The sequence below is a fragment of the Macaca mulatta genome, chromosome 6, assembly GCF_049350105.2.
Source record: "Macaca mulatta isolate MMU2019108-1 chromosome 6, T2T-MMU8v2.0, whole genome shotgun sequence".
Classification (NCBI taxonomy): Eukaryota; Metazoa; Chordata; class Mammalia; order Primates; family Cercopithecidae; genus Macaca; species Macaca mulatta.
Window position 1 is genome coordinate 65,068,356 of NC_133411.1, and position 25,986 is coordinate 65,094,341.

The 25,986-nt window shown below is 37.6% G+C and overlaps 1 protein-coding gene across 20 annotated transcripts in view; it reads left to right on the forward strand.

Annotated features, from left to right (window-relative positions):
- GPBP1 (GC-rich promoter binding protein 1) overlaps nt 1-25,986 on the forward strand; it is an 86,973-nt gene that overhangs the window by 57,735 nt on the left and 3,252 nt on the right. For 9 of the 20 annotated variants that reach the window (XM_078004751.1, XM_015140088.3, XM_078004760.1 and 6 more), the window contains 6 exons: nt 1,851-1,917; nt 2,996-3,055; nt 11,804-11,988; nt 12,583-12,723; nt 14,935-15,102; nt 16,494-16,681. In XM_078004751.1, coding sequence (XP_077860877.1) covers nt 1,851-1,917; nt 2,996-3,055; nt 11,804-11,988; nt 12,583-12,723; nt 14,935-15,102; nt 16,494-16,681 — 809 coding nt within the window. Of the gene's footprint in view, nt 1-1,850; nt 1,918-2,995; nt 3,056-8,782; nt 8,926-9,175; nt 9,362-11,803; nt 11,989-12,582; nt 12,724-14,934; nt 15,103-16,493; nt 16,682-25,986 lie in introns of those variants that run through there. The other 11 variants (XM_078004755.1, XM_078004752.1, XM_078004759.1 and 8 more) reach the window with 3 other exon arrangements.

A 25,986-nucleotide genomic window follows, 5' to 3' on the forward strand; every position in this document is an offset into this window, starting at 1 on the left:
TTTACTATTGATTAAGTGGAAGTGGGTCATCATAAAGGTCTTGATTCTTGTCTTCATGTTGAGTTGGCTGAAGAGGAAGAGAAGGAGTTGGTCTTGCTGTCTCAGGTGGCACAGATGGAAGAAAATCTAGATATAAGTGGATTTGCATAGTTGAAACCTGTGTTGTTCAAGGATCAACTGTATAAACAAACTCTGGGAATGGTAATAGTACTGTCATATCCCACCCCCATTCTCAAGATGTGGTTGTCATTGACTATGATAATCCTAGATTTGGCAGAGTATTATTTCTAATAGTATACTTTAAAGATGCTATGCACACGTAATCACTGCCAAAATCTTAATTCTGCTTAGTTTGTATCTCTGAAGGAATCATGGTGATATGCATGCATATTTGCTTTACAGTAATCTCAGTACAATGTTAGTAATCATTCATTTTTTTAGGTGATTAAAATATTTATATTAAAATTCATTTTATTTAATATATATTAAGTACCTTCTTTAAATAAGGCAGTTTGTGTGCTAGGAATATGAAAAATACCTGAAAGAATACTGGAAATTTAGGATTTTAGAGGATAAATGCATCTACCAACATTAGCTTTAGAGTACTCATTCAATGCTTATCTCACTTTTGTTTTTAATAATCCTGAACATCACTTGTTGAAATACAGATTTGAACTTGGCTTTGATAGTGAGTGTGTTAACTAGTGATGACAACTTTAAGAATTGGAGGCTGGGTTCAGTGGCTTATGCCTGTTTTCCCAGCACTTTGGGAGGCTGAAGTGGGAGGTTCAAGTGAGGCCACGAATTTTGAGACCAACCTGGGCAACATAGCAAGACCCATTATTTACAGAGTTTTTATTAAAAAGTTAAAATTATTATTAGTCCAGATGTGATGTCTCACTCCTGTAATCCCAGCACTTTGGGAGGCTGAGGCAGGTGGATCACTTGAGGCCAAGAGTTCGAGATCAGCCTGGCCAACATGGTGAAACTCCATCTCTACTAAAAATACAAAAATTAGCTGGTCATGGTGCTGCTCACCTGGAATCCCAGCTACTTGGGAGACTGAGACAGGAGAATCACTTGAACCCTGGAGACGGAGGTTCCAGTGAGCTGAGATCATACCACTTCACTCCAGCCTGGGTGATAGAGCAACACTGTATCTCAAAAAACAAAACAACAACAACAAAAAAGATTAAATTATTTTTTAAAAAATTAGTCTGATTTTCCTCTTCTCTGATCTCAACCTTATGGTAAGGAGGGATTATTTCTTAGATTGATGCAAAGACATTCTCTTGAGTTTTTCTTTGTTTTGTTTTAAATGAAAGCAAGTTTATTAAGAAAGTAAAGGAATAAGAGAATGACTACTCCATAGGCAGAGTAGCCTGTTTTTTAATCCTGATTTTTTTCTTAGTTATGGATAATGAAACTTAAACACACTCTTGTTTTCTCTGACCAGCAATTAGTATAGATAGTAACTATTTTAATGGCTAGCAGAGTAAGCTGAGAGTAAGGTTTATGAGTAATTCATCTTTAATACAGGCTCAATGTCCTTTATCTGAAATGCTTGGGACCAGAAGTGTTTTGGATTTTGGATTTTTTCGGATTTTACATTTAGTAGTTCAGCATCCTTTTTCTGAAAATCCAAAATCCAAGTGCTTCGATGAGTAGACAGAGCGTTACACTGGCACTCAAAAAGTTTCAGATTTTATAGCTTTTCAGATTAGGGTTATTCAACCTGTAGCTAAGAGTTGGTCATATTTGATTCATCAGTTACAACATGTATGATTCTGAGATTGCTTTCAAAGGATTTATTTTTAAAATGTGAAATGTTTATTCCAACTTTCTTCCAGCCATCTTTAAATCCTGAATATGAGAGAGAACCAAACCACAATAAATCTTTAGCTGCAGGTGTGTGGGGTAAGTAATTTTTTATCTATATTTGAGGGGCACAAAAATGTTGATATTTATAGGTTTCACTTTTTGCGTTTTTTAAAATAGAGAGCAGGCTAGAATAAAACTTTCTTTTTAAAATATTTGTATTTGATGTACTTAGCTACAAAAAAGGTAACATTCATCTTTAAAAAGGAGTTTTGGAATAGAAGAGTTTGATTTGAAGTAGTTGATTTGCACATGCTAGTATCATTAAACATACTCAACTTGAATATGACTTAAATGGTAATAGTGTAATGAATTGAAACAATTTTGAGAGCAGCTGGATAATGTAAAGAAACAAAAACTGAGTTTAAATTAATTTTTAGTTGTTCAAAGTTAACTGTGAAAGTACTTCTGATCATAGTGTGACATGAAGTTAATATTTTTACCTATGAAAATGGTTATATATATATATACACACATATATGTGTAGACTGTCACAGATAATTGTATAAATTTGCTTGTGGAGCTAGTCTATATTTGAAATTACTTGTCTCTGATTTCTGATTTTCAAAGCTTAATGAGAGTTCTTCTAGTAATAACCCAGCCCCCATTTTTTTTTAAAAGACTGCTGACAGTTCAATTTGATAGAATTTTACAGAAGATTAAACTGAACTCATATAGTACGATTTAGACAGCTTTTTAAAGATTCAAGTGAAGTTTAAAATAATGGAAAATTTTATAATACTAAGATTTGACATCTGAAAAATAAATTTAATTATTTGATACTAAATTCAGAGGTGCTCAATCCATGTTGGAACTTAAACACATGTTCATTTGTATTTTTCTATTGAAAATCAACTCACTAAAACAAAAGGATTGTGGCTTATGACAGCATACTAGTCCTAACAGTAAAGGCATTATTTTAAACTTTGCCACTTCCTGTGCTGTATTGTATGTATGAGGTGAAATTCGGGAATTATTTTGTTTTCTTTTGATCTCCCTCTTTATTTAAGGGCTTTTTGAGGGTGGGGGTGGGGGTGGTCAGACACTTTTGTTAGAACCATGTGAATGGCATTGTTTTTTCTGTATTGCAAATTAGTATTTCTACCACTCTCCCCAGGCCTACACGCCCAGACACACACATACCCAACCAAAAAAATCTCCCAAGCTCCTCTCTTAGGTATGTTTCCTTATTATTCAGTTTTTCTGGGAACAACTGATTGCATAAGAATATAGAACCACCTGGAAGGTGTTAAATAGAATCTCTAAGAAGTTAGGAATAATTTGGATTTGATTAGAATGAAAGTAAATTTAAAAAGTCAAGAATGCCAGTGAGCGTTTGTCATATAAAACTATAGATACTATTGGTACTGATCCTGGGTTGATTTAATAATCTTAGAAATGATTTAGAGACAAAGACATATTTGAAAATAATGAGAGTAAAATGTATTAATATAAAGATTTTGGTTCTACTGTTTCAGGGTTGGTCTAAGGATTTTGAGTACTAGTTGAAAAGATGTTCAAAAGGAAGATGTACTCTTTACTGTGTTTAGGTAAACTAAGAAAATGTGTCTGCATAAACAAAAAAAGAAAATGGTTAATTGTGGAATGGTTAATTGTTAAATTCCCAGTACTTCCCATAGGAATACAATGAAACTCTCATTGTATCACACTTTACTATTCCTCTCTCACTTTCCCCCCTGGGTTCCCAAGTATTGTTTTCCCTATTGCAACACTTAAAATAGCTATGTTCCTGAGGAAGACAAGAGAATTTTAGGAAAGACTTCAATAGAACTTTTCTAGTGCTACTTCCTTCCAGGTAAGTAAAAATTTACTAACAAAAATATAATATTTATAAAAAGAAAAAGCAATTTGTCCCTGAAACTATAATTTTGTAGATCAAAAACTGGCAGACTTAAACATGATGCCCCAATTTGAGGGATACCCTGCGGGGAAGGTAATTAAGCCATTTGTAATATAACTACATAAATTGAATTCTGCTTAGAACCTAGTTGGCTTTACTGGAAACACCTTCTTGCAGCTTATATCTGTGACTTCAGTAGTGTTTTTATCTTAACCAGGATTGTAGCGGTTTGTTACGTGAAATTAATGGTTATTAAATATTCCATCTCCATGCTCTTAATAATTTAAAAGTAAAACAGGAATTCAAGCTGCCTGTGAGAATTTAAAAATAATACAATTGTTTGATTTCTTTGGTGAGTGAGGAAGAAAGTGTATGTTCAAGTGTTAGTGTGCAATTGAGTTGAGTTGCATTAATAATTAGTGGCGACCAGGCACAATGGCTCATTCCTGTAATCCTAGCACTTTGGGAGGCCAGGGCGGGCGTATCACCTGAGGTTGGTAGTTCGAGACCAACCTGACCAACATGGAGAAACCCTGTCTCTACTAAATATAAAGAATTAGCCGGATGTGGTGGCGCATGGCTGTAATCCAGCTACTCGGGAGGCTGAGGCAGGAGAATTGCTTGAACCTGGGAGGCAGAAGTTGCAGTGAGCCGAGGTCACGCCATTGCACTCTAGCCTGAGCAACAAAGAGTGAAACTCCGTCTCAAAAAATAAAAATAATAAAAAAGTTAGTGGCTACTGATCGTGTGTTTTCAGAAGTTCTAGGGAGGACTGTTTTTGTGTCAGTGACTATGTCAGCAACATATTATTGGCAGGGCTTAACATTTACTTAAGATATTAAATAATGAGAAATTTCAGTGACTAGTAATTAGCTTAAGCATGGTCTTCTTCCAACTCAGCATTTATATATTTTTTTCAGCTCCTTGGTATTTGATGAGCTTTCTTGATTTTAGCTCATATTTGATATGCTACTTAAGAACATAAAGGTTCATTGCTCAGAGTTCTTTTGGTTCGTTGAGCATTCTAAATCGAGGCAAATTAGTGACCAGTTAATATAAATGGGTTGTTTTCTAGATAATTCCAATATTTGCCACAAGCATACAGGTTGACATCATTGCATTCAGTGAGGTAAATTATGATGAAAGCCAACGGGATTGATTTTATTAATAGGAACTTTGATAAACAGAATTAAGGGAAGGGAAAATTCTTCATTGAATTTTTTTGACAGTATTCTGTTGATGAATTGCTTTGTATGTTGAAATGACTTTTGAGTATCTGTCTTACATGAAAACAGTTGTTAAAATTATAGTGTTTTAAGAAAAAAGTAGTGCAACATGTGTTCAAGGTTGAAAAGGGAAAATTAATAGGATTCGAGGAGACAGCTTGATACAGCTTGACCCAAGTACATTTTATTTGGTCTGAATTACTTGTTCACCATGGAAATTGTTGATATTTGTGAAGTGCGTATCTTTAAGCATGTTCTTTATATGAACAATGTTGAGAGCCCCCATTAAAGGGAAATACCATATCGATTGGTGTTGATATAAGTTATCACAGTTAGTGAAACTCATTTGACTAAAACTCATAGTATTATAAACCGAAATAGATTTGTTAATAAAGATGTTAATCAGCTGGGTGTGGTTGCTCGTGCCTGTAATCCCAGCACTTTGGGAGGCCAAGGTGGGCTGATCATCAGAAGTCAGGAGTTCAAGACCAGCCTGGCCAACATGGTGAAACCTGTTTCTACTAAAAATACAAAAATTAGCTGGGCATGGTGCTGTGTGCCTGTAATCCCAGCTACTTGGGAGGCTGAGGCACAAGAATTTGCTTGAACCGGGGAGGCAGAGGTTGCAGTGAGCCAAGATCGCGCCACTGCACTCCAGCCTGGGCGACAAAGAGACACTGCATCTCCAAACAAACAAACATTAAAAACCAACAAAATTCAAACAGCACCAATTGTTATAAAAATGATCTTTAACATATTTTTTTGGTATTGAAATTAGTGTTCATAATAGGAATTTGTTGAAATTGCTGTGTTATAGAGTCTTTGCATTTGGTCTGTGTATATACTATTGTCTTAGTGATCAAAACTTAGTGTCAAGTTTTCTCTTCAAATTAATTGGCAAGCTTACTGGGTGCAGTGGCTCATGCCTGTAATCCCAGCATTTTTGGAGCATAGGATGCAGGGGTCACTTGAGGCCGGGAGCTCGCACAGAAGAGACCCTTGTCTCTACAAAAAAGTAAAAAATAAATAAACTGGACGTGGTTTTGTGCGCCTGTAGTCTTAGCTACTTGGGAAGCTGAGGTGGGAGGATTGCTTGAGCCCAAGATTTCCAGGTTGCAGTGAGCTATGATTGTGCCACTGCACTTCAGCCTGGGCAGCAGAGCAAGACCCTTTCTCCAAAGAAAGAAACAAAAAGAAAACTTGATTAATAATTACCCTTCACTTGGCTACATGCTTTTGTTTATACATTAAATTTGCTTCTTCTGTCAAAATAATAGGAAACTAAATTATTAACTGGCATCAATGTGATGATGACTCTTGACGTCACTTGGTATAGTGCAGACTTGCAAGCCTCTTATCCCAACCATTCAGTGTAGGTTTACTATTGGAGTTGGATTGGTAAGCATTTTGAAAACCTGCCACGGGAACAATTTCCATTTGCTTCATTAAGATAATAGTGGGAGAGTATTGAGTTCAGAATCAGATGTGGCTCTAACATTAGATCTTTTGCTTATTGATTATTTAGATTTTGGGCAGATTTCTTAATCTGATTGAATTTATTCATTTGTGAGGTGAGGATGACCACAAAAATTATAATGAGAAAAGCACTGTTGGGCTGGGCACGGTGGCTCACACCTGTAATCCCAGCACTTTGGGAGGCCGAGGCAGGTGGATCACCTGAGGTAGGGAGTTCAAGACCAGCCTGACCAACATGGAGAAACCCTGTCTCTACTAAAAATACAAATTTAGCTGGGTGTGGTGGCGCATGCCTATAATTCCTGCTACTCAGGAGGCTGAGGCAGGCGGAGGTTGTGGTGCACTCCAGCCTGGGCAACAAGAGCGAAACTCTGTCTACCCCGCAAAAAAACAAAGAAAAGCACTGTTAAGGTTAAATTGTCTACTGTGTAAAAATCTTTGGTCATGTCACAGGTGTTTAATAAATGTCAGCTAATTATGTTGTTCAAATCCAATAAATGAAGGAGATTCTCGTAGATTTGTTAGAAGGCAAAAATGAATTTCTAGGTAGTGGGCCAAAGAATGAAGTAGTTAAATGTAGTCATTGAGTCAGAAACTTCATGTATGTAGAAGGTAGCTATATGGAGATTGTAGTGAAAAAAAAGAGGTGAGGAATTGAAACGTCAGCTTTGAATTATCTGTGTGGCCAATTTACTTTGTATTATATGTGGCAGTATTTTGGTTCTAATTTGTCTTCCTGAGAATTGGGCCAGTTCCCCGTCATCACTGCATTTATAGAAGACTAGTTCTTACATTCATAGGTATGGGGAGAGCATGAATAACAAGACAGTAAAAATGATAAAGTCAATTATAGGGCCAGGATTCTTGGCTCAGGTCTGTAATCCTAGCACTTTGGGAGGCTAAGGTGGCAAGATAACTTGAAGCCAAGGGATTGAGACCAGCCTGGGCAGCATAGTGAGACCTTGTCTCTACAAAAATAAAAAGGTCAGTTATTGTCAGGCTACAGTTATTTGCGAGGATAGAGGGAAATAATGTTAAGAAAATCCAAAGGTCATATTTGCCTTCAGTTGTTCTGAACTTAAATTTGAACATGAGAATACCTGTGTAGGTGAGGTTGAGGTAATAAGCACATGAAACTTACAGAAGGTAGTCACTTTCTCATTCTTTTATATAGGTGTTAAGGTCTTTCGTCAATATATGTTTTCTCTTTTAAAAGGTAAATATTTGGGGTCTTCTTCATATAGTTAACCAAGTCACAAAGCAAACATTGGATAATGTTTGACTCTAAGAGCTTAACTACTTGGCAAGGTTTTCCTAGGAGAATTTGTGGATAAAATCTATGAATAGATGAGCCAATTTTTAAATAATATAAAATGGGGATACATGATGCAAATTAATTCTTGCCTTTTAGTGCCACTTCACTTCTTCCATTACTTAGAGGTTATAGTTACCATTAAGAACACTTCTTTTTCTTAAATGAGCAGGTTTATGTCGATTATTCAGAGTTGTTACACAGGACATAGATTGGTTTTATCATGTCTATCTTAAGTTTTTCTTTTTCTTACTCTTACGTGTCAACCTAAAATTCTTTTTTCCCCCTGCTATCTAATTCCAGGTTAAGTAACCTGAAATTCTTGCAAAAGGGCACCTTTAATTTTGAATTGTAATTGGAATCCTATGCTAGTGACAGTGTATAGCTTTTCTGTATTTTTTTCTAGTAGTTATTTGAATATGAAACATTTCACAGTAAATCCCAGACGAGCTATTGTTTTTCATTTTATAGGTGACAGATTAAGTAACTTATATAAGATGATACAACTGGTAAGATTGAAACTAGTATTCAAATTCTGATAAATCTGGTACAAAAGTACATATTCTTGTGTGGTATTTAAATGTGAATTCTTTTTGTGGTTTTCGAGTCAGGGTCTTGCTCTGTCCCCCAGGCGTGAGTGCAGTGGTGCGATCATGGCTCATTGCAGCCGCAACCTCCTATGCTCAAGCAATCTTCCTGCCTCATTTTAAAATGTTTTCGTGGAGATGATGTCTCATTATGTTGCCCCACCTGGTCTTGAACTCCTGTGCTCAAGTGATCCATCCCACCTTGGCCTCTGAAAGTGCTGGGATTACAGGTTTGAGCCACAATGCCTGGCCTAAATATGAATTATTACTATTTTTTTAAAATGGAGCCTCACACTGTCACCTGGACTGGAGTGCAATGGCGTGATCTCATCTCACTGCAACCTCTGCCTCCCGGGTTCAAGTGATTCTCCTGCCTTGGCCTCCCGAGTAGCTGGGATTACAGGGGCCCGCCACCACACCTGCTAATTTTTTGTATTTTTAGTAAAGACAAGGTTTCACCATGTTGGCCAGGCTGGCCTTGAACTCCTGACCTCGTGATCCACCCACCTCGGCTTCCCAAAAATGCTGGGATTATAGGCATGAGTCACTGCGCCTGGCCTAATACGAATTCTTAGCACAATAACGGTATATCCCTCCCCTTCCCTCTCAGTCTCTATCGTCTTTCTTCAAGGACTTTTGTCATCTCTTACTCTGTCACCTGCTCTTTTGTGAGTGATTTCTTAGCTTTCACTTTTCTTCTTTTTAGGATATTTCATCATTCTTTGTACTGAAGACCTCATTGAGGAACTAGCCAGAATATTTCTTACTCCTAGGTGTCTAGGAATCCAGTTTTGGGAAAGGTGAAATTTGTACTCAGGAGCTGTATTGAGGCTTAAAGACAGTATATCTACTTGCCTATCTAGTTGTTATCTCTTCTGCTTCTTTGTTTTTGTTTTGAGACAGGGTCCTACTCTGTGGCCCAGACTGGAGTACAGTGGTGCCATCACAGCTCACTGCAGCCTCAACCTCCTGAGCTCAAGGGATCCTCCTATGTTAGCCCCCCAAGTAGCTGAGACTACAGGTGCTCATCACTATGTCTGACTAATTTAAAAAAAATTTTTTGTAGAGATGTAGTTTCACTCATTGTATTGCCCAGGCTGGTCTTGGACTCCTAGACTCAAGCAGTCCTCCCACCCTGGTCTTCCAAAGTGCTGGGATTACAGGCGTGAGCCACCATACCCAGCCTACTTCCTGGATCTGATACATTCATATTTATACAAATTTTTATTTCTTCTCATGTCTTCAGCCTTCCACATCGGATCATTTTCCGTCTGCCTAAAGTACATTCTTTAGAATTAGTAAGGATCTTTTCTTGAATTATTTTATTTTTATTTGTCAAAGTTGCATTTCTGCCCTCTGCCATATCTGGCATTTTCAAGTCCCGATCTCTTTGAGGCTCTACTTGGTAGATTAGGTCCTCCTCAGCTGTTAGGTTCTTTTGTGTACACTCTAAATTGAAACTTTTTATTTACTTCTCTAGAAATGTGTGTTGAAATCATTTTCTTGCTGATGACTCTACTCCTGTTTTATATAGTTGTGTTTGATTTCCTCCCTTATAGTAATTTTAATGTAAGAATCTAGAAGAAGATAATAAACTTACGTGCTTAGTCAACCACATTGAACTAGAAGTCTCTGTTAGCCATGTTTAAACTTAGTTGTGGTATAGTGGTAGAACTGCCCTCTGCTTTAACACCTGGATTCCTCTCAGATGAGATTACCTTTTACATTTTGTAGCACTGATCATTCCTCAGATTCCTGGGCTTTACTTAACTTAGATTTCGAGTTATATGCTAAGATTTTCTCTGACATTTTATTAATAGCAAGAATCTTTTTTTTATCCTTTATCCATGCCATTATCATCTGCTTACCAAAAATAATTGGAAATCTTACATTGTTAGTACACTCCTAATATTATTTACTCTTCTTTGTTTGAGATCTTTTTTTTTTTTCTTTGAGATGGAGTCTTGCTTTGTCGCCCAGGCTGGAGTGCAGTGGCGTGATCTCGGCTTACTGCAACCTCTGCCTCCCGGGTTCAAGAGATTCTCCTGCCTCAGCCTCCCGAGTAGCTGGGATTATAGGCACGTGCCAACATGCCCGGCTAAGTTTTTTTGTATTTTTAGTAGAGACTGGGTTTCGCCATGCTGGCCAGGCTGGTCTTGAACTCCTGACCTCATGGTCTCCCCGCCTTGGCCTCCCAAAGTGCAGGGATTACAGGCTTAAGCCACCACGCCTGGCCTGTTTGAGATCTTTATTTGTTTTTGTTCTGTTACCTTTATTGTGTATCCTTTGGTGATAATACTTTGTGTGTTTTTGTGTGCCAGAAGGAAAAAAACCCATCATATTGGGCTTTTTTTAGACTGTCAGGAAGTTCGAATATTTACCCTACTTAAGTCAACGTGTTTAATTTTTGGAAAGATGAACCTTTTCTCAGATTATTGTAAGCCCTTGTTCTTTTTATCCTTTAGCATTTCAATAGGTGAAGCACCATACCGGCTTTATCTTTTGGAGAGCTTGAACCCTCCCATGAACTGAAGAGTCCCTCCAGGTTTCCCTAGGAGTCCATATTTAGTTTTGGGTTTTGAGATGATCCTTGAGGAAGCTTGATTTAGTTTTTGAGGAGGGAATCATTACAAATATCTACCCAACTCACTAATTCACATGATCTTATTTAATGCGCAGAACTCATTTTTATTTATTCTAAACTTTGCAGCTATGAAACTGATGTTTTCAAAGTTTTTGTAAGGATAGAAAGACTTCATTGCAATGTCTGTTTGATTATACACACACATTGATTATAGAAATAATATTTATTTTTAGCAGCTGTAGTAGTCTTGAGAAAAGTCTGCCCTTAGCAATTATTCGTAGTACTTATTTTCAGAAATCAGGATTGAGTTGGTTGTTCTGCATTCATATAATGCATTGAATGTAGATAAATGGTCAATAAATACATGAATTGATATTGTGAAATAGAATTCTTAGTCATAACTGAAGTATTTAGAAATAAAAGGAATGTAATTTCTTATTGGTAATAATTTTGTAAGTGGAGTAAAATGAAAAAATTGAAATTTTAATTCTCTTTTCAAACGGATAAGGGAAAATAGAAGTGTATTTTATATTCTATATCTTAAGAGTCATTAGGTTGAAATTTGCAATTTTTTATAGTTAATGCAAGACATGTTAGAATATAATTTGTCTTGGTTTTAACATTCTGAGCCACTGTCTAGCAAAATTTATCTGTGTTACTTGACATTGCCCAGTTCTTTCTATATTCTGTGGGGTAATGTTTTAGCTTTACTTCTTAAGTTGGGATATAGTTTATACTTACTTAGTTTAGTTATTTTACCCAGGAGTTGGCTGTTAGTTTAAAAAAAAAAAGTTTGGAATATACTGTTCTTTTGGTGGTTTTATTCTATACTAAAATTTGAAATTGTGAGTGACTGTTGTTCATGCTTTATTTATGCAGAATATCCTCCGAATCCTAAATCTAGAGCCCCAAGGATGCTGGTCATTAAGAAAGGTAATACAAAAGACTTACAGCTATCTGGATTCCCAGTAGTAGGAAATCTTCCGTCGCAGCCAGTTAAGAATGGAACTGGTCCAAGTGTTTATAAAGGTTTAGTCCCTAAACCTGCTGCTCCACCTACAAAAGTAAGTTCTAAATTACCACAAATGTAAATTTTGAGTTGATAACCAATTTATATACTATGGGGGAAAATGTTAAAGAATTTAAAATGTGTATGAAGGTACTTCATGGGGTGCTGAGTTCTAGGTGGCAAGAATTGACCCATATGTGCTCTTAATTATCTTTGATGTGGTGTGTGCGTTTGTGTGGTTTTATTGTTTTAGCAGTAGTAAGTGAAACCTACAAATTTTTTTTTTTTTTTTTTTTTTGCTAGATGTGTTTGTGATATATTTGCTTAATGATAATATATAATGCTGTTTTACCTGGTGCTCAGTTTTGGGTTTTGGAAACTTACATGTTTTCTTATTCTCAAGTGAAAGAAACCCAACTTTATGTAACTTTGGAAAAATAGCAGATTAGTTAGATACCTAAATGCTCAGTTTTGATTTTATTTGTAGAAAAAGGAACAGAGAACTGTGTAGGAATAATGCAGTGTGATACAAAAATAGTTGTTTTTATGAGCCTAGTGTAGTCTTTTTTGTTTTATAATATTGATGGTTTTTGTCTTTCTCCTATAACCGGTTTTTGATAGCCATTAATGTTTGTGTGTTTTTCTTTAGCCTACACAATGGAAAAGCCAAACAAAAGAAAATAAAGTTGGAACTTCTTTCCCTCATGAGTCCACATATGGTGTTGGCAACTTTAATGCTTTTAAATCAACTGCCAAGAATTTTAGTCCATCAACAAATTCAGTGAAAGAGGTATGACATTAAAAATTACTCTTGAGGAATGTAACATTTTAATTTTGATAATTTAACAGTGAATAAAAGGTAGACATTCATTAAATGAATACATTAAAATGAGTTTCATTCCTTCAGAAAACTGGATTCATATACTTCATTTGTTAACCAGTTTTGCACTTTGGGAAAGTAGGAATCATTTAAAATATTTTAAATGAAAATTCCCAGCTGGGTGTGGTAGCTCATGCCTATAATCCCAGTACTTTGGGAAGTGGGACAGGAGGATCACTTGAGCCCAGGAATTTCAGACCAGCCTGGGCAATATGTGAAACCCTGTCTCTACTTTAAAAAAAAAAAAAAAAAAAATATATATATATATATATATATTTATATATATTTTTATATATTTTTATATATATATATATAGCTGGGCATGGTGGTATGTGCCTGTGATCCCAGATCTTGGGAGGCTAAGGTGGGAGGAACTCCCGGGCCTGGGAGTGTCAAGGCTGCAGCAAGCTGTGATTGTGCCACCGCACTCAAGCCTGGGCAACAGAGTGAGACCCTGTCTCAAAAGTGGTGGTGGCAGGTTGGAGATGTGGGGGGCGGGGAATTCCAAACATCCTAAAAAACAAAGAATAATTTTTTTGGGGGTGGTGGGAGGGACAGGGTCTCTGTTGCTCAGGCTGGAGTACAGTGGCTCATTTGTGGCTCACTGCAGCCTTGACCTCCTGGGCTCAAGCAATCCTCCCATCTTAGTCTCCTGATTGTCTAGGACTACAGCTACAGGTGCTTGCCACTGGGCCAGCTAATTTTTTATTTTTTGTAGAGATGAGGATCTCGTTATGTTGTCCAGGCTGGTCTCAAACTCCTGGCATCAAGTGATCCTCTCTCCTCAGCTTCCCACAGTTCCTGGGATTACAGGCATGAGCCACCACACCTGGACCAAGAGTAATTTTTAAGAAAATAATTATGAAAATTGCATTGTTATTTGATACTTGTGATAATTACGTTGTAGTATTGAACTTAACTAATGAGGATTTGTATTGTATAATGTCTTCTTTTGGGGATGGTGGACATTTTATTACTGTTAATACTGAGTGGGGCGAAAGGAGGAACAAGAGAGAAAGGTATGTATTGTTACTGTACTGACTGTGAGTACCTGGTAGTTCAGGTATTTCTTTTTTTTTTTTTTTTTGAGACGGAGTCTCGCTCTGTCGCCCGGGCTGGATTGCAGTGGCCGGATGTCGGCTCACTGCAAGCTCTGCTTCCCGGGTTCACGCCATTCTCCTGCCTCAGCCTCCCGAGTAGCTGGGACTACAGGCGCCCGCCACCTCGCCCAGCTAGTTTTTTGTATTTTTTAGTAGAGACGGGGTTTCACCGTGTTAGCCAGGATGGTAGTTCAGGTATTTCTTTCTCATTTGATCGAGGTTTTGAAACTCCCAGAACAGGGAGTTCTCTGACCAGTCTAGTGTCAGAGGACACCCATAACACTTATTATACCTGAAACTGCTTTGTGTACTGTATTGGAACCCCTCATATACTATTATTTATGATCTCAGACACAGAATTTTTGAACTTTGAGGGAAGGACTAGCATTCCTAGCTGGTTAATTCTGCTAAGATTAGCTATACAAACATTAATGCCAACAAGTAAGCATTATTATGGTTTGTTTCCATGACTGATAATCCGTATGACACAGAGTTTTAACATTCTGTTTTATGTTCCACTGTCAAAACACCAAAGAACCAAAAACAAAAGGATTCTTTCTCCTCTCCTCCCTGCTGTCTCTCAAACATTTCCCGGGTGAAATTCACTCAGATAAACCTTATGTATGTGTATAAATAATTATCAAATAGATCTTACTGGAGCTGTTACTGAACTGTAGAGCTCTGTGTAACACGGTTTGAAAAGCTGCTCTTCTGTGTATTATAGAAAAGTTTAAACAATCCTAGGATGCATTTATAAAATAATATTTAGACGCCTAATTTAGAATCGTAGTTCTGAGTATTATTAGACCTTCATTGTTTGTGGGACAAGAAAAATCTTTTGTTGACTCATTGAGTAGGGGAAAATACAGGGATAGAGAGAACTAGACTTTAACATAGACATTGTGATCAATTTTGTTTTCTGTAAATAAAGGTAAAATAGGAAGCTGTGGTAGTAATGAATTTTATGTTGACATTGATTCCTTGGCTACATATTTATCAGTATTTCTGAATTTCCTCTTAGTGTAATCGCTCAAATTCCTCTTCTCCTGTTGACAAACTTAATCAGCAGCCTCGTCTAACCAAACTGACACGAATGCGCACTGATAAGAAGAGTGAATTTTTGAAAGCATTGAAAAGAGACAGAGTAGAAGAGGAACATGAAGATGAAAGCCGTGCTGGCTCAGAGAAGGTAATTGAATAGCAATAATTAATTTGACATTGGTGTGTCATTGAAATATTTGAGCATGTGTTAGGACCTTGGAATACATTTGAATCATCTCCTTGGAAAGTAACTTGGAAAGCCATGTGCATAAATAATAACTTCTCTGTTCTCCCCTCCCCTTCCTCCTCCTCTTCCCCCTCCTCTTCCCCCTCCTCTTCTCTCCTCCTCTTCTCTCCTCCTCTTCTCTCCTCCTCTTCCCCCCTCCTCTTCCCCCTCCTCTTCTCTCCTCTTCTCTCCTCCTCTTCCCCCTCCTCTTCTCTCCTCCTCTTCCCCCTCCTCTTCTCTCCTTCTCTTCCCCCTCCTCTTCTCTCCTTCTCTTCCCCCTCCTCTTCTCTCCTTCTCTTCCCCCTCCTCTTCTCTCCTTCCCCCCATCCCTCCTCCCTCCTCCCTTTGTTTGAGATGAAGTCTCTTTCTGTCACCCAAGCTGGAGTGCCATGGCATCATCTTGGGCTGCTGCAACCTCCACTTCCCAGGTTCAAGCGATTCTTGTTCCTCAGCCTTCCTAGTAGCTGGACTATCGGTGTGTGCCACCACACCTGGCTAATTATTGTATTTTTGTACGTCTAGCTAATTTTTTCATTTTTTGTAGAGACGGGGTTTCACCATGTTGGCCAGACTGGTCTTGAACTCCTGACTTCAGGTGATCCGCCTGCCTTGGCCTCCCAAAGTGTTGGGATTACAGGCTTGAGCTACTGTGCCCAGCCATGACTTCATTTCTAAAGTAGACTTACTTCATTCTGTAGTTCCTGTGGAAAAATACATTTAAAAAGCGTTCTTGTTTATATCTGCTTTCTTGTGCTTCTCCCATTTTGCCTGACTTCATGCTTTTAGTTTTACCTTTGTTGTATAGATAGGAATAATTAGGGTAAGAAAGCTTTGGATATCCATCCAAAATTAGGAATGAAAAATATGAAAAATTAATTTTTCATTCCTAATTTAATAAGTATTACATTTATGGTTGTTGGTTTTTTTGGAGATAAGAGTTTTGCTCTTGTCTGGAGTACAATGGCATGATCTCGGCTCACTGCAACCTTCGCCTCCTAGGTTCAAGCGATCCTCCTGCCACAGCCTCCCAAGCAGCTGGGACTACAGGCGTGTATCACCACGCACAGCTAATTTTTTTGTATTTTTAGTAGAGACAGGGTTTCACCAATTTGGCCAGGTGGGTCTGGAACTCCTGACCTTAGATGATCTGCCTGCCTTGGCCTTCCAAAGTGCTGGGATTACAGGGGTGAGCCACTGCGCCCGGCCACATTGATGTATTTTCAGTGGAAGCTTAGTTAGGATCTATTAAAAGTTTTTAATAACTGTATTCTTTAGAACTCAATCTTTTTTTTTTTTAACTCTCTGAAAATCAGGATGACGACTCATTTAATTTACATAACAGCAATAGTACTCACCAAGAAAGGGATATAAACCGAAACTTCGATGAAAATGAAATTCCTCAAGAGAATGGCAATGCCTCGGTGATTTCCCAGCAGATCATTCGGTCTTCAACCTTCCCACAAACTGATGTTCTTTCAAGTTCACTTGAGGCAGAACACAGGCTAGTATTTGTTTTTACTTTTTCCTCAGCATTTTCTGTATTCAAGATTTCAATACTATAGAGTTTTTGTGTGATTTAACAGGTTTGAGATACAACTAATGCCATAAATTTCACCCATTATGATATACAGATGATTTTTAATATATTCAAAGTAGCCCTTTGTTCATTTGCATTTACTTTTCATTTGCACTCTGTCCTAGGCAGCTACTATTCTTTCTATAGATTTGCCTTGTGTAGGTATTTTATATAAGTGGAATAATACAGTATGTGATTTTTGATGTCTAACTTCTTTCACTAAGTATAATATTTTCAAGGTTTATTTGCATTGTAAGCACATGTCAGTACTTTATTCCTTTTTTAGTGCTGAATAGTACACTATGTGACTATACTGCTTTTTTGTTCATCAGTTGATGAATATTAGTTGTTTGTACCTCTTTTTTTTTTTTTTTTTTTTTTTTAAACAGTAGGCTCTAGTCCAGTCTACTTTTTGACTGTTTTGGATAATGCTGCTGTGAACATTCATATATAAGTTATTGTGTGGATATGTTTTTATTTCTGTTGGGTAGATACCTAGGAGTTGAATTGCTGGGACATATGATAGCTCTGTGTGTCACATTTTTAGAAACTGTCAAACTATTTTCCAAAATGACTGTCATTTTACTTCCTCATCAGCAATATAGAAGGTTCTAGTTTCTCCATATTCTTACCAACACTTGGTGCCATCTATCTTTGATTAGTCATTCTAGTGTGTTTGAAGTATGATTTCTTTTTGTGGTATGATTTACCAATACTTGGTACCATCTCTCTTTGATTAAGTCATTCTAGTGGGTGTGAAGTATGATTTCCCTAATGACTAATAGTGTTGAGTGTCTTTTTATGTGCTTATTGGCCATTTATCCTCTTTGGAGAGAAATAACTGTATAAATACTTTACTCTTTTAAAATTACATTTTCTTACTAAGTTGTAACAGTTCTTTATATATTTGTGTATAAGTCTGTTGTATATGATTGGCAGATAATTTCTCCTGTGAGTTTTTTCATTCTCTCAGTAGTACAGCCACCTCCCACCCACCTCTGCCCTGCCCCCACCACCACCCCACAGGCACCTTTTGAGATGAGGTCTTTCTGTGTTGCCCAGACTGGTCTCAAGTGATCCTACTGAGTAGCTGGGATTACAGGCTTGCACCACCACGCACGGCATCAGTGGTACCTATTGAAGGGCAGAAAGTTTTAATTTTGATGAAGTCTGGTTCATCTAGTTCATTTTTTTCCTCTCGTGGTTTATGCAGGTTTTCTGGATGATGTGAGGTAGGAGTCCAAATTCATCCTTTCCCACATGGATAGCGGATTGTCCCAATATGTGATTTATTTTTTGAGACAGTATCTCACACTGTCACCCAGGCTAGAGTGCAGTGGTGCGATACTAGCTCACTGTAACCTCTGTCTCCCAGGCTCAAGTGATCCCCCCACTTCAGCCTACCAAGTAGCTGGGACCACAGGTGTGCACCACCATACCCAGCTAATTTTTGTATTTTTTATAGAGATGAAGGTTTACTATGTTGCATACGCTAGTCTCAAATACCTGAGCCGAAGTGATTCTCCTGCCTCGCCCTCCCAAAGTGCTAGGAGTACAGGCATGAGCCACAGTGCCTAGCCTGTAATTTAGTTTTTATTGTAAAATTTTTTTTTTGGACAGGTCTCGCTTTGTCGCCCAGGCTGGAGTGCAGTGGTGCGATCTTGGCTCACTGCCACCTCACCTCCTGGGTTCCAGAGATTCGTGTGCCTTCTCAGTAGTTGAGAATACAGGCACATGCCACCATACCTGGCTAATTTTTGTCTTTTAGTGGAAATGGGGTTTCACCATGTTGGCCAGGCTGGTCTCGAATTCCTAACCTCAAGTGGTCCACCTGCCTCAGCCTCCCAAAGTGTTAGGATTAACAGGTGTGAGCCACTGCTCCGAGCCTGTTGTAAACTTTAACAGCACTTTTTGCTTCCGTCAGTATAGTCTTAAGCATTTTAAAAAATAGTAACCTCTTAAGTGGTTTAGTCTTAGAATTGAAGAGTCTTTATATCTAGAATTTACTTTTGTTTTTTGTTGTTAAAAGCAGGTGTTTTTGCAGAAATGACACACCCTTACTGTATTCCTTAAATAACCACATGGTTCGGCATAACTAAAGGATTTAAAAACTACGAAAGCAAAGAAAGTTAATAGTTTATACTCTTAGATTATATTATTCTGTAATTGCTTTGTATAAACTGAATTTTTTTTTTAACTTAAAAATACCTTCTAAGACAAGCTTAGGGCTAAGTTACATTTATTAACAGCCCAGTTGATTGACTTTACTTTTTCCCAGTTTCTTCTAGAACCTCATTTAATTCTAAGACAGTGGAAAACTGGGTTATCTCTCCTCTTGAATAACTTTTGTAGAATTTATTTATAATTTCAACTTCTATTTCAATTAAGAACATAAGCTACATGAGGCCAAACGTTTTGTCCATTTTGTTCACTATTGTATCTAGCACCTAGAATGGTGCTTGGCACATTACTTTGCTTGAATTTGTCGAATGAGTGAGTGAAGTAAATATTGCAGTATTTTTCTGTTTTGTAAATCTGTACTTATTTTGAGGAATACTTTAATTTTTTTATTTCTAATTTTTTCAGATGTTTAATAGTTTAGTTTATATTTCTCCTGCCAAAGGTTATACCCGCCCCCTTAAAACAAGAAAAACGTAGAGATGAGCTCTCACTATGTCAGTGTGTTTCCCAGGCTTTTCTTAAACTCCTGGACTCAAGTGATACTCCTGCCTTGGCCTCCCAGAGTGCTGGGAGTAGAGGCGTGAGCCACCACACCTGGCTGGATTGTCTTTTGTTCTTTTCTTTCTTTTTTTGAGGCAGGGTCTTATTCCATTGTCCAGCCTGGAGTGTAGTGGCACAGTGACAGTTCACTGATAGCACTCCGGTGATGCTCCTGCCTCAGCCACGGGTGCATACCACCGTGCCTGGCTAACTTTTGTATTTTTTTGTAGAGATGGGGTTTTGCCGTGTTGCCCAGGCTGGTCTCAAACTCTTGGGCTCAAGCGATCCTCCTGTCTCGGCCTCCCGAAGTGCTGGGATTACAGCCGCCATGCCCAGCCTTGCCCGATGCCCCCCGCTTTTTTTCCCTTAGATTGCTCCTTCAGAATAAATCTTTATCTTTCTGTCTTTAATCATACATTATTATTTTATCTTCGTGATTATTTTTGTTTCCCTTCTCCAAATCATGTCCTGTGTTGCTTCTTAAATGTGGCTGTAACTATTGTATGTGAATGTGTAGGCATTTAATTTTGTAGGCTGGGCGTGGTGGCTCATGCCTGTAATCCCAGCACCTTGGAAGGCCAAGGTGAGTGGGTCACTTGAGGTCAGGAATGGAAGACCAGCTTGGCCAACATGGTGAAACCCTGTCTCTACTGAAAATACAAAAATTAGCTGGGCATGGTGGTGCCTGCCTGTAATCCTAGCTATTCGGATGGCTGAGGCATGAGAATCACTTGAGTCCAGGAGGCAGAGGTTGCAGTGAGCCAAGATCGTGCCACTGCACTCCAGCCTGGGCGACAGAGCGAGACTGTCAAAAAAAAAACAAAAAAAAAACAAAAAAAAACAAAAAAAAAACAAAAACCACACACAAAAAAACACAGTAATTTTTGTATTCGTACCTAACTTTCTTCTAAAATAATTTATTGGGCTGATAATTGCATTTGAGAATTTAGCTAGATTAATTTATAACTAATTTAGCCAGATAATATCTTTAAATTCACTTGTTTAGACAAAATATAATTTATTGTACATTTAATGTGAATGGATGAATAAGTCACCACACTCTTTTTATTGCCTCCCAAATTGTGGAATTTCACGCTATACGGTTTACAACTTGTGACTGATAGGCTTGAGTGATGGCTGAAATGGCAAATATAGAAAAAATTTAGCAAACATGAATTCTTTTTAAAAAAGATGAACGTAAATAGATATTTCAGGATTTTTTCCCATCATTCTAATGAATCACCTTGTTTTTCCCCTGCTGCCATTTGAAGCCACTATTCTATAGTATGGATATAAATTGTGAAACTATTTTCCTGTGATCCAGATTTATGTGTGTTCACATCCCCTCTCTCTTTTGTCTCCCCTTCTCTTTCCCTTTCTCTACCCTTTCCTCTACTCCCTTCTTCCTCTCCTTTCCTCTTCCCCCCCTTATTCCAAATAATGCTGTTATCAGCATCCTTGTATTTATATTCTTAAATATTTGTATAAATGTGTAGGTAACAGATTACCAGGAGTGAATTTGATTGGTCAGATGCCATACATATTTAAAATAATCAGCTACTGCCATGTTATCCCAAAACATTCTGGTAATTTACACTCTCACCAATAATGATTGAAATATTTCTAGTCACACAATTGGTAGAAAAGGAAAAGGCCTGTGTGTAGAAAGGAGAATAATGACACAAACATATCAGATATTCTAATGATTGTAAAAGATGAGTTACCTCTTAAAGAGAGAGAGCATAGGCAGTAAAAGAATACAGATAAAAGATTTTTTAACTCACAGAATCTATTCATTAAGGCCATAGTGAGAAATGGCCATAGTGAGAAAGTTGTCACCTAATATCTTGTCATCCGATTTCCCTTCAGTACTTTAGTAGCAAAAAAAAAAAAGTTGGCCCATACCTTTAGAAAGTATTTCTTATAACCCCTAACAGACATATTGAATGTTTTAACTATTTTATTTTTTAATCTGCAGAGCAGATATTTAGTGCAGGAAGCATTTTGGTGGCTTCTTGTTCCATTTAGGAAACTTACGAAAGAGAGACTTTCGTTTCATAACTTGACAGAATTTGGTTCTCTGTGACTACTAACAGGAGAAAATGGAGAGGATGAGATTTAGAAACTAAGGCAAATCAAGATGAAAACATTCGGCTGGGGACAGGGACTCACGCCTGTAATCCCAGCAGTTTGGGAGGCTGAGGCAGGTGGGTCACTTGAGGCCAGGAGTTTGAGACCAGCCTGGCCAACATGGCGAAACCCCATCTCTACTAAAAATACAAAAATTAGGCAGGCGTGGTGGCATGTGCCTGTATTCTCAACTGCTGAGGAGGCTGAAGCACAAGAATCTCTGGAACCCAGGAGGTGAGGTGGCAGTGAGCTGAGATCGCACCACTGCACTCTAGCCTGGATGACAGAGCAAGACTCCATCTCAAAAAGTAAAAAATAAAAAATACAAAAACATCCTAAATTGGAGTAAGCTGTAGAGGGAGGGAAAGAAAAAACCCGATACTGCATGAAGAGATCGTATCAGTGAATGATTGATGATTACTACTTGAATGATTAGTATATATGTTTTAATTTTTTTTGAGACTTTATAGATTACATTGTGTTTGTCTTTTTAAAACAATGGATACTTTTCTTTTATATTTAGGTTACTGTAAAAGTTTTAACCAATTTTTTTCCCCTAAACCATATAGTTTAAACTATAAAAAGAATTAGTTTTGCATAGGAATACCATTTTCTAGTGTGGACATGAAGGTGAAGGGGGCAAACAATAAGAACATTTTGTTATTTGCAAAGAATATGATAAAATTGTGGATTCAAGATATCAGATTTGGTAGCAGCTAGTTGGAATGGAGGGATAGTTTTATAGAAATGTTGCACAAGGCAAAAAAGATCCTAAGACAGAAAAGGGAAGAAGAGTAAAGGTGCTATTTGATATGGAACTTTTTAATTTAAATTTCTTAGCTTCAGTTTTCTTGACTGTTTAAGTAGAATATGTGTTTGTAAATTTTTCAAAGACATATATCAATACCCTTTTCCCCATTCTAAGCTAAGAGAGTTAATGGCTTCTTTCAGATTTTAGGGTTATTTTTTCCTGTCAAAGTGGAATGATACTTCTTTTCCATTGCTTCATATTTTTTGTAAACTTTGTGACTTCTTAAGTTTTATACATATAAATACTCATATTAGTTGAATTTAATAATCACAGGGCAGTGATAGTTTTGTATGTGGTTTTTTTTTTTTTTTTTTTTTGAGATGGAGTTTCACTCTTGTCACACAGGCTGGAGTACAGTGGCGTGTCCTCTGCTCACTGGAACTTCCACCTCCCGGATTCAAGTGATTCTCCTGCCTTGGCCTCCCAGAATAGCTGGGATTACAGGCACCCGCCACAACGCCGGGCTAATTTTTTGTATTTTTAGTAGAGATGGGGTTTCACCATGTTGGCCAGGCTGGTCTCGAACTCCTGACCTCAGGTGAACCACTGCCTTGGCCTCCCAAAGTGCTGGGATTACAGGCGTGAGCCACTGCGCCTGGCCAGTGATAGGTTTTTTAATAATACTTTTCAAATATTAAAATAAGAAATATTAAATACTCAGGCACGTAAATCATTCTTAGTTGTCAAGTTTTAGCAACTTTATCAGAGTATTGAGGGTAGCCTCAACATCAAAGGGATACAGTTGTCAACTTATTTAAGCAAGCACCAAATGAATTAGTGGAAGTAAATGCCAAAGAAATTCAGAGGGTTTGGGGATGGAGATCATTGTGACTTGGGTACCAGTCAAAGGTTTCTTTTTCTTTTCCTTTCCTTTTCCTTTTCCTTTCCTTTCCTTTCTTTTTAAAATAGTTATTTGTATAAAAATTTATTTTTTAGAGACATGGTCTCACTATATCCCAGGCTGGTCTTGAAATCCTAGCTGGCCTATTGAATTGGTGAGATTACAGGCATGAACCATCACGCCTGGCCCTAGTCAGGAAGTTTTAATTGGGACCTAAATTAAATCTTGAAAGGGTTAGACATAAATAAGGGCAAGCGTGCTAGGTAGTAGTTTGGAAAAAGAAGGGATGTAAAGACATGGTTAGAATGGTGTATATACCTAGTTTGTTTTAAGGGTGTTCAGTGGAATATTTTGACAGGAATGGGAAATTTACTCCCTGAAGTTAACGATCATATTGAAAAGGCAGGACTTTAGAGATGTCTTATGCTTGGTTTGTGATAAAGTAGGAACTGTGACCCAGGTCTTCTAACTTCTAATCCTAGATTTCCTCTACTGAGGAATTTGAATTTGTGACTATGGCACAAACACAGTTAAGGAGTTTGTTCTTTAGAAAGTGAGAAACCACCGAAAATATTTATCAGAGATGGTAATTGTGAAACTGGTATCAGGATGATGTGGCAATAGTTTGAAGGAGAGTGGGAAGGAATAATTTAAATGAAAATGCAAAGTACAGGTGAGGGTTACGGTAATACAGTCAGTCATGCTTTGCTTAATGACAGGGATATATTCTGAGAAATGTGTCGTTAGGTGATTTTGTCATGGCGTGAAACTCAGAGTGTACTTACACAAACTAGATGGTATAACCTGCTACCTACCTAGGCTGTATGGTATAGACTCTTATTTTTAGGCTAGAAACCTATATAGCATATTACTGTACTGAATATTGTACAGTATTTGTAATTATAATACAGTGGTATGTATTTGTATATCTAAGCATATCTAAACATATACAAAGGTACAGTAAGAAAATGGTATTACAGTCTCATGGGATTATGCATCAGTTATCTGACCAAAATATAGTTATGTGGCACATGTTTGTATGTTTATGGGGGAAAGGGAAACACAGATTGTTTTTATTTTTCTTATTATTTTTTGTAGAAATGGGGTCTCACTTTGTTGCCCAGCCTGGCCTTACTCCTGGGCTCAAGTGATCCTCCCACCTCGGTCTCTCAAAGTGCTGGAATTACAGGCATGAGCTACCACGCCCGACTAGATTATTTTGAAAGCTATTTCAAGAACAGTTAAAAGCTACAGCCTCTGGTGGAGAAGTAGAAATACTTGCCTTCTGTTATATTCTCTTTCATAATAGTTGATAGTTTTTTCCACCTGCATTGCTTAGTTACGATTCAGTTTTTAAAAGTAAAACAGGTAAAAGTTTAGATCCAGCAAAAGAGCAGTCAGATTGTTTTGCTGGTCTAGATTTAATAGCCTCTGTATTAGGTGACATTGAATGGTAAAAGTGAGTGGAAATGCTATTTCAAAAGGAGGCCATCCAAATTAAAAAGTAAAGACAGTGCATTGGAAGAAGTCGTGGCTAAAAGGAATGAAAGAAGAAATGATGAATGCTGACTGTGACGTTTTTGTTCAAAAGCAGCAAGGTGCTGTGCAATACATACTGATTTGGGAGACAGAAAACCAAAATTCTATTTGTCTTTGCCATCAAGTAAGCAAGTTACTTTACTTATGTGATCTTTATTGTTCATCTGCAAAATGTGGATATCATATTAATGTTTTATTCAAGGTCTCAGATATTCTGTGAGACTCTTTGAAAAAAGGTCTAAAAGTCTATAAGCAGCTAATGTGTAGCAGGCGCAAGTTAAAGATGAGTAGGTGTAAATGAGAGGGGACTTAAAAGTTTGTGGAACAATATAATTAAATGATAAAAACTGTTAACTCTGCTTTTCAACATAACTACATCAAGTTCAAGACCCTTTTGTAAGCAGTGATACCAGTCATTTTAGACCATCCCTGAAGAACTGAGGGCCCTGGCAGTTTAACCGTATCAGTGCTGTCTTTTTTACAATAACTGAAGAAAAATGGGCCCACTCTAAAATTTAAGGTTAGGAAATGAGGAAGTCGGAAGGAGCCAAATCAGGACTGAAAGGTGGATGCCTAATGATTTCCCATTGAAACTTTGCAAAAGTGCCCTTGTTTGATGAGAGGAATGAGCAGGAGTATTGTTGTGTTTTAAGGACTCTCTGGTGAAGCTTTCCCAGGCATTTTTCCGCTAAAGCTTTAGGTTGCCTTCTCAAAACACTCATAATAAGCAGTTGTTACTGTTCTTTATCCCTTCCAAACAACTGTTGCCGTGACCTTTGCTCTTGTCTGGTCCTCTTTTGCTTTGAGCGGATCACTTCCACTTATTGGTAGCTAGTGCTTTGATTGTGATTTGTCTTCTGGATCATACTGGTAAAGCCATGTGCAGTTCTTTGAAGAAATGCTTCAGAATCTTGATCCCACTTGTTTAAACTTTCCATTGAAAGCTCTGTTTTTGTCTGCAGATGATCTGGGCACACATTGAGTGGAAAATTTATTCAGCTTTATTTTTCATACAGAATTAAGTAAGCTGAACCAAGTGTGATGTCTGTGATGTTGGCTGTTTCTGTTGTTAATTGTCAGTCCTCTTCAGTTAGGGCACTAACAGGATTAATTTTTTCCTTGTCAATTGATGGGGATGGTCTGCTGCTGCTTCTGTGAGGGCTTCATCTTCAGAATCACCTCATCTCT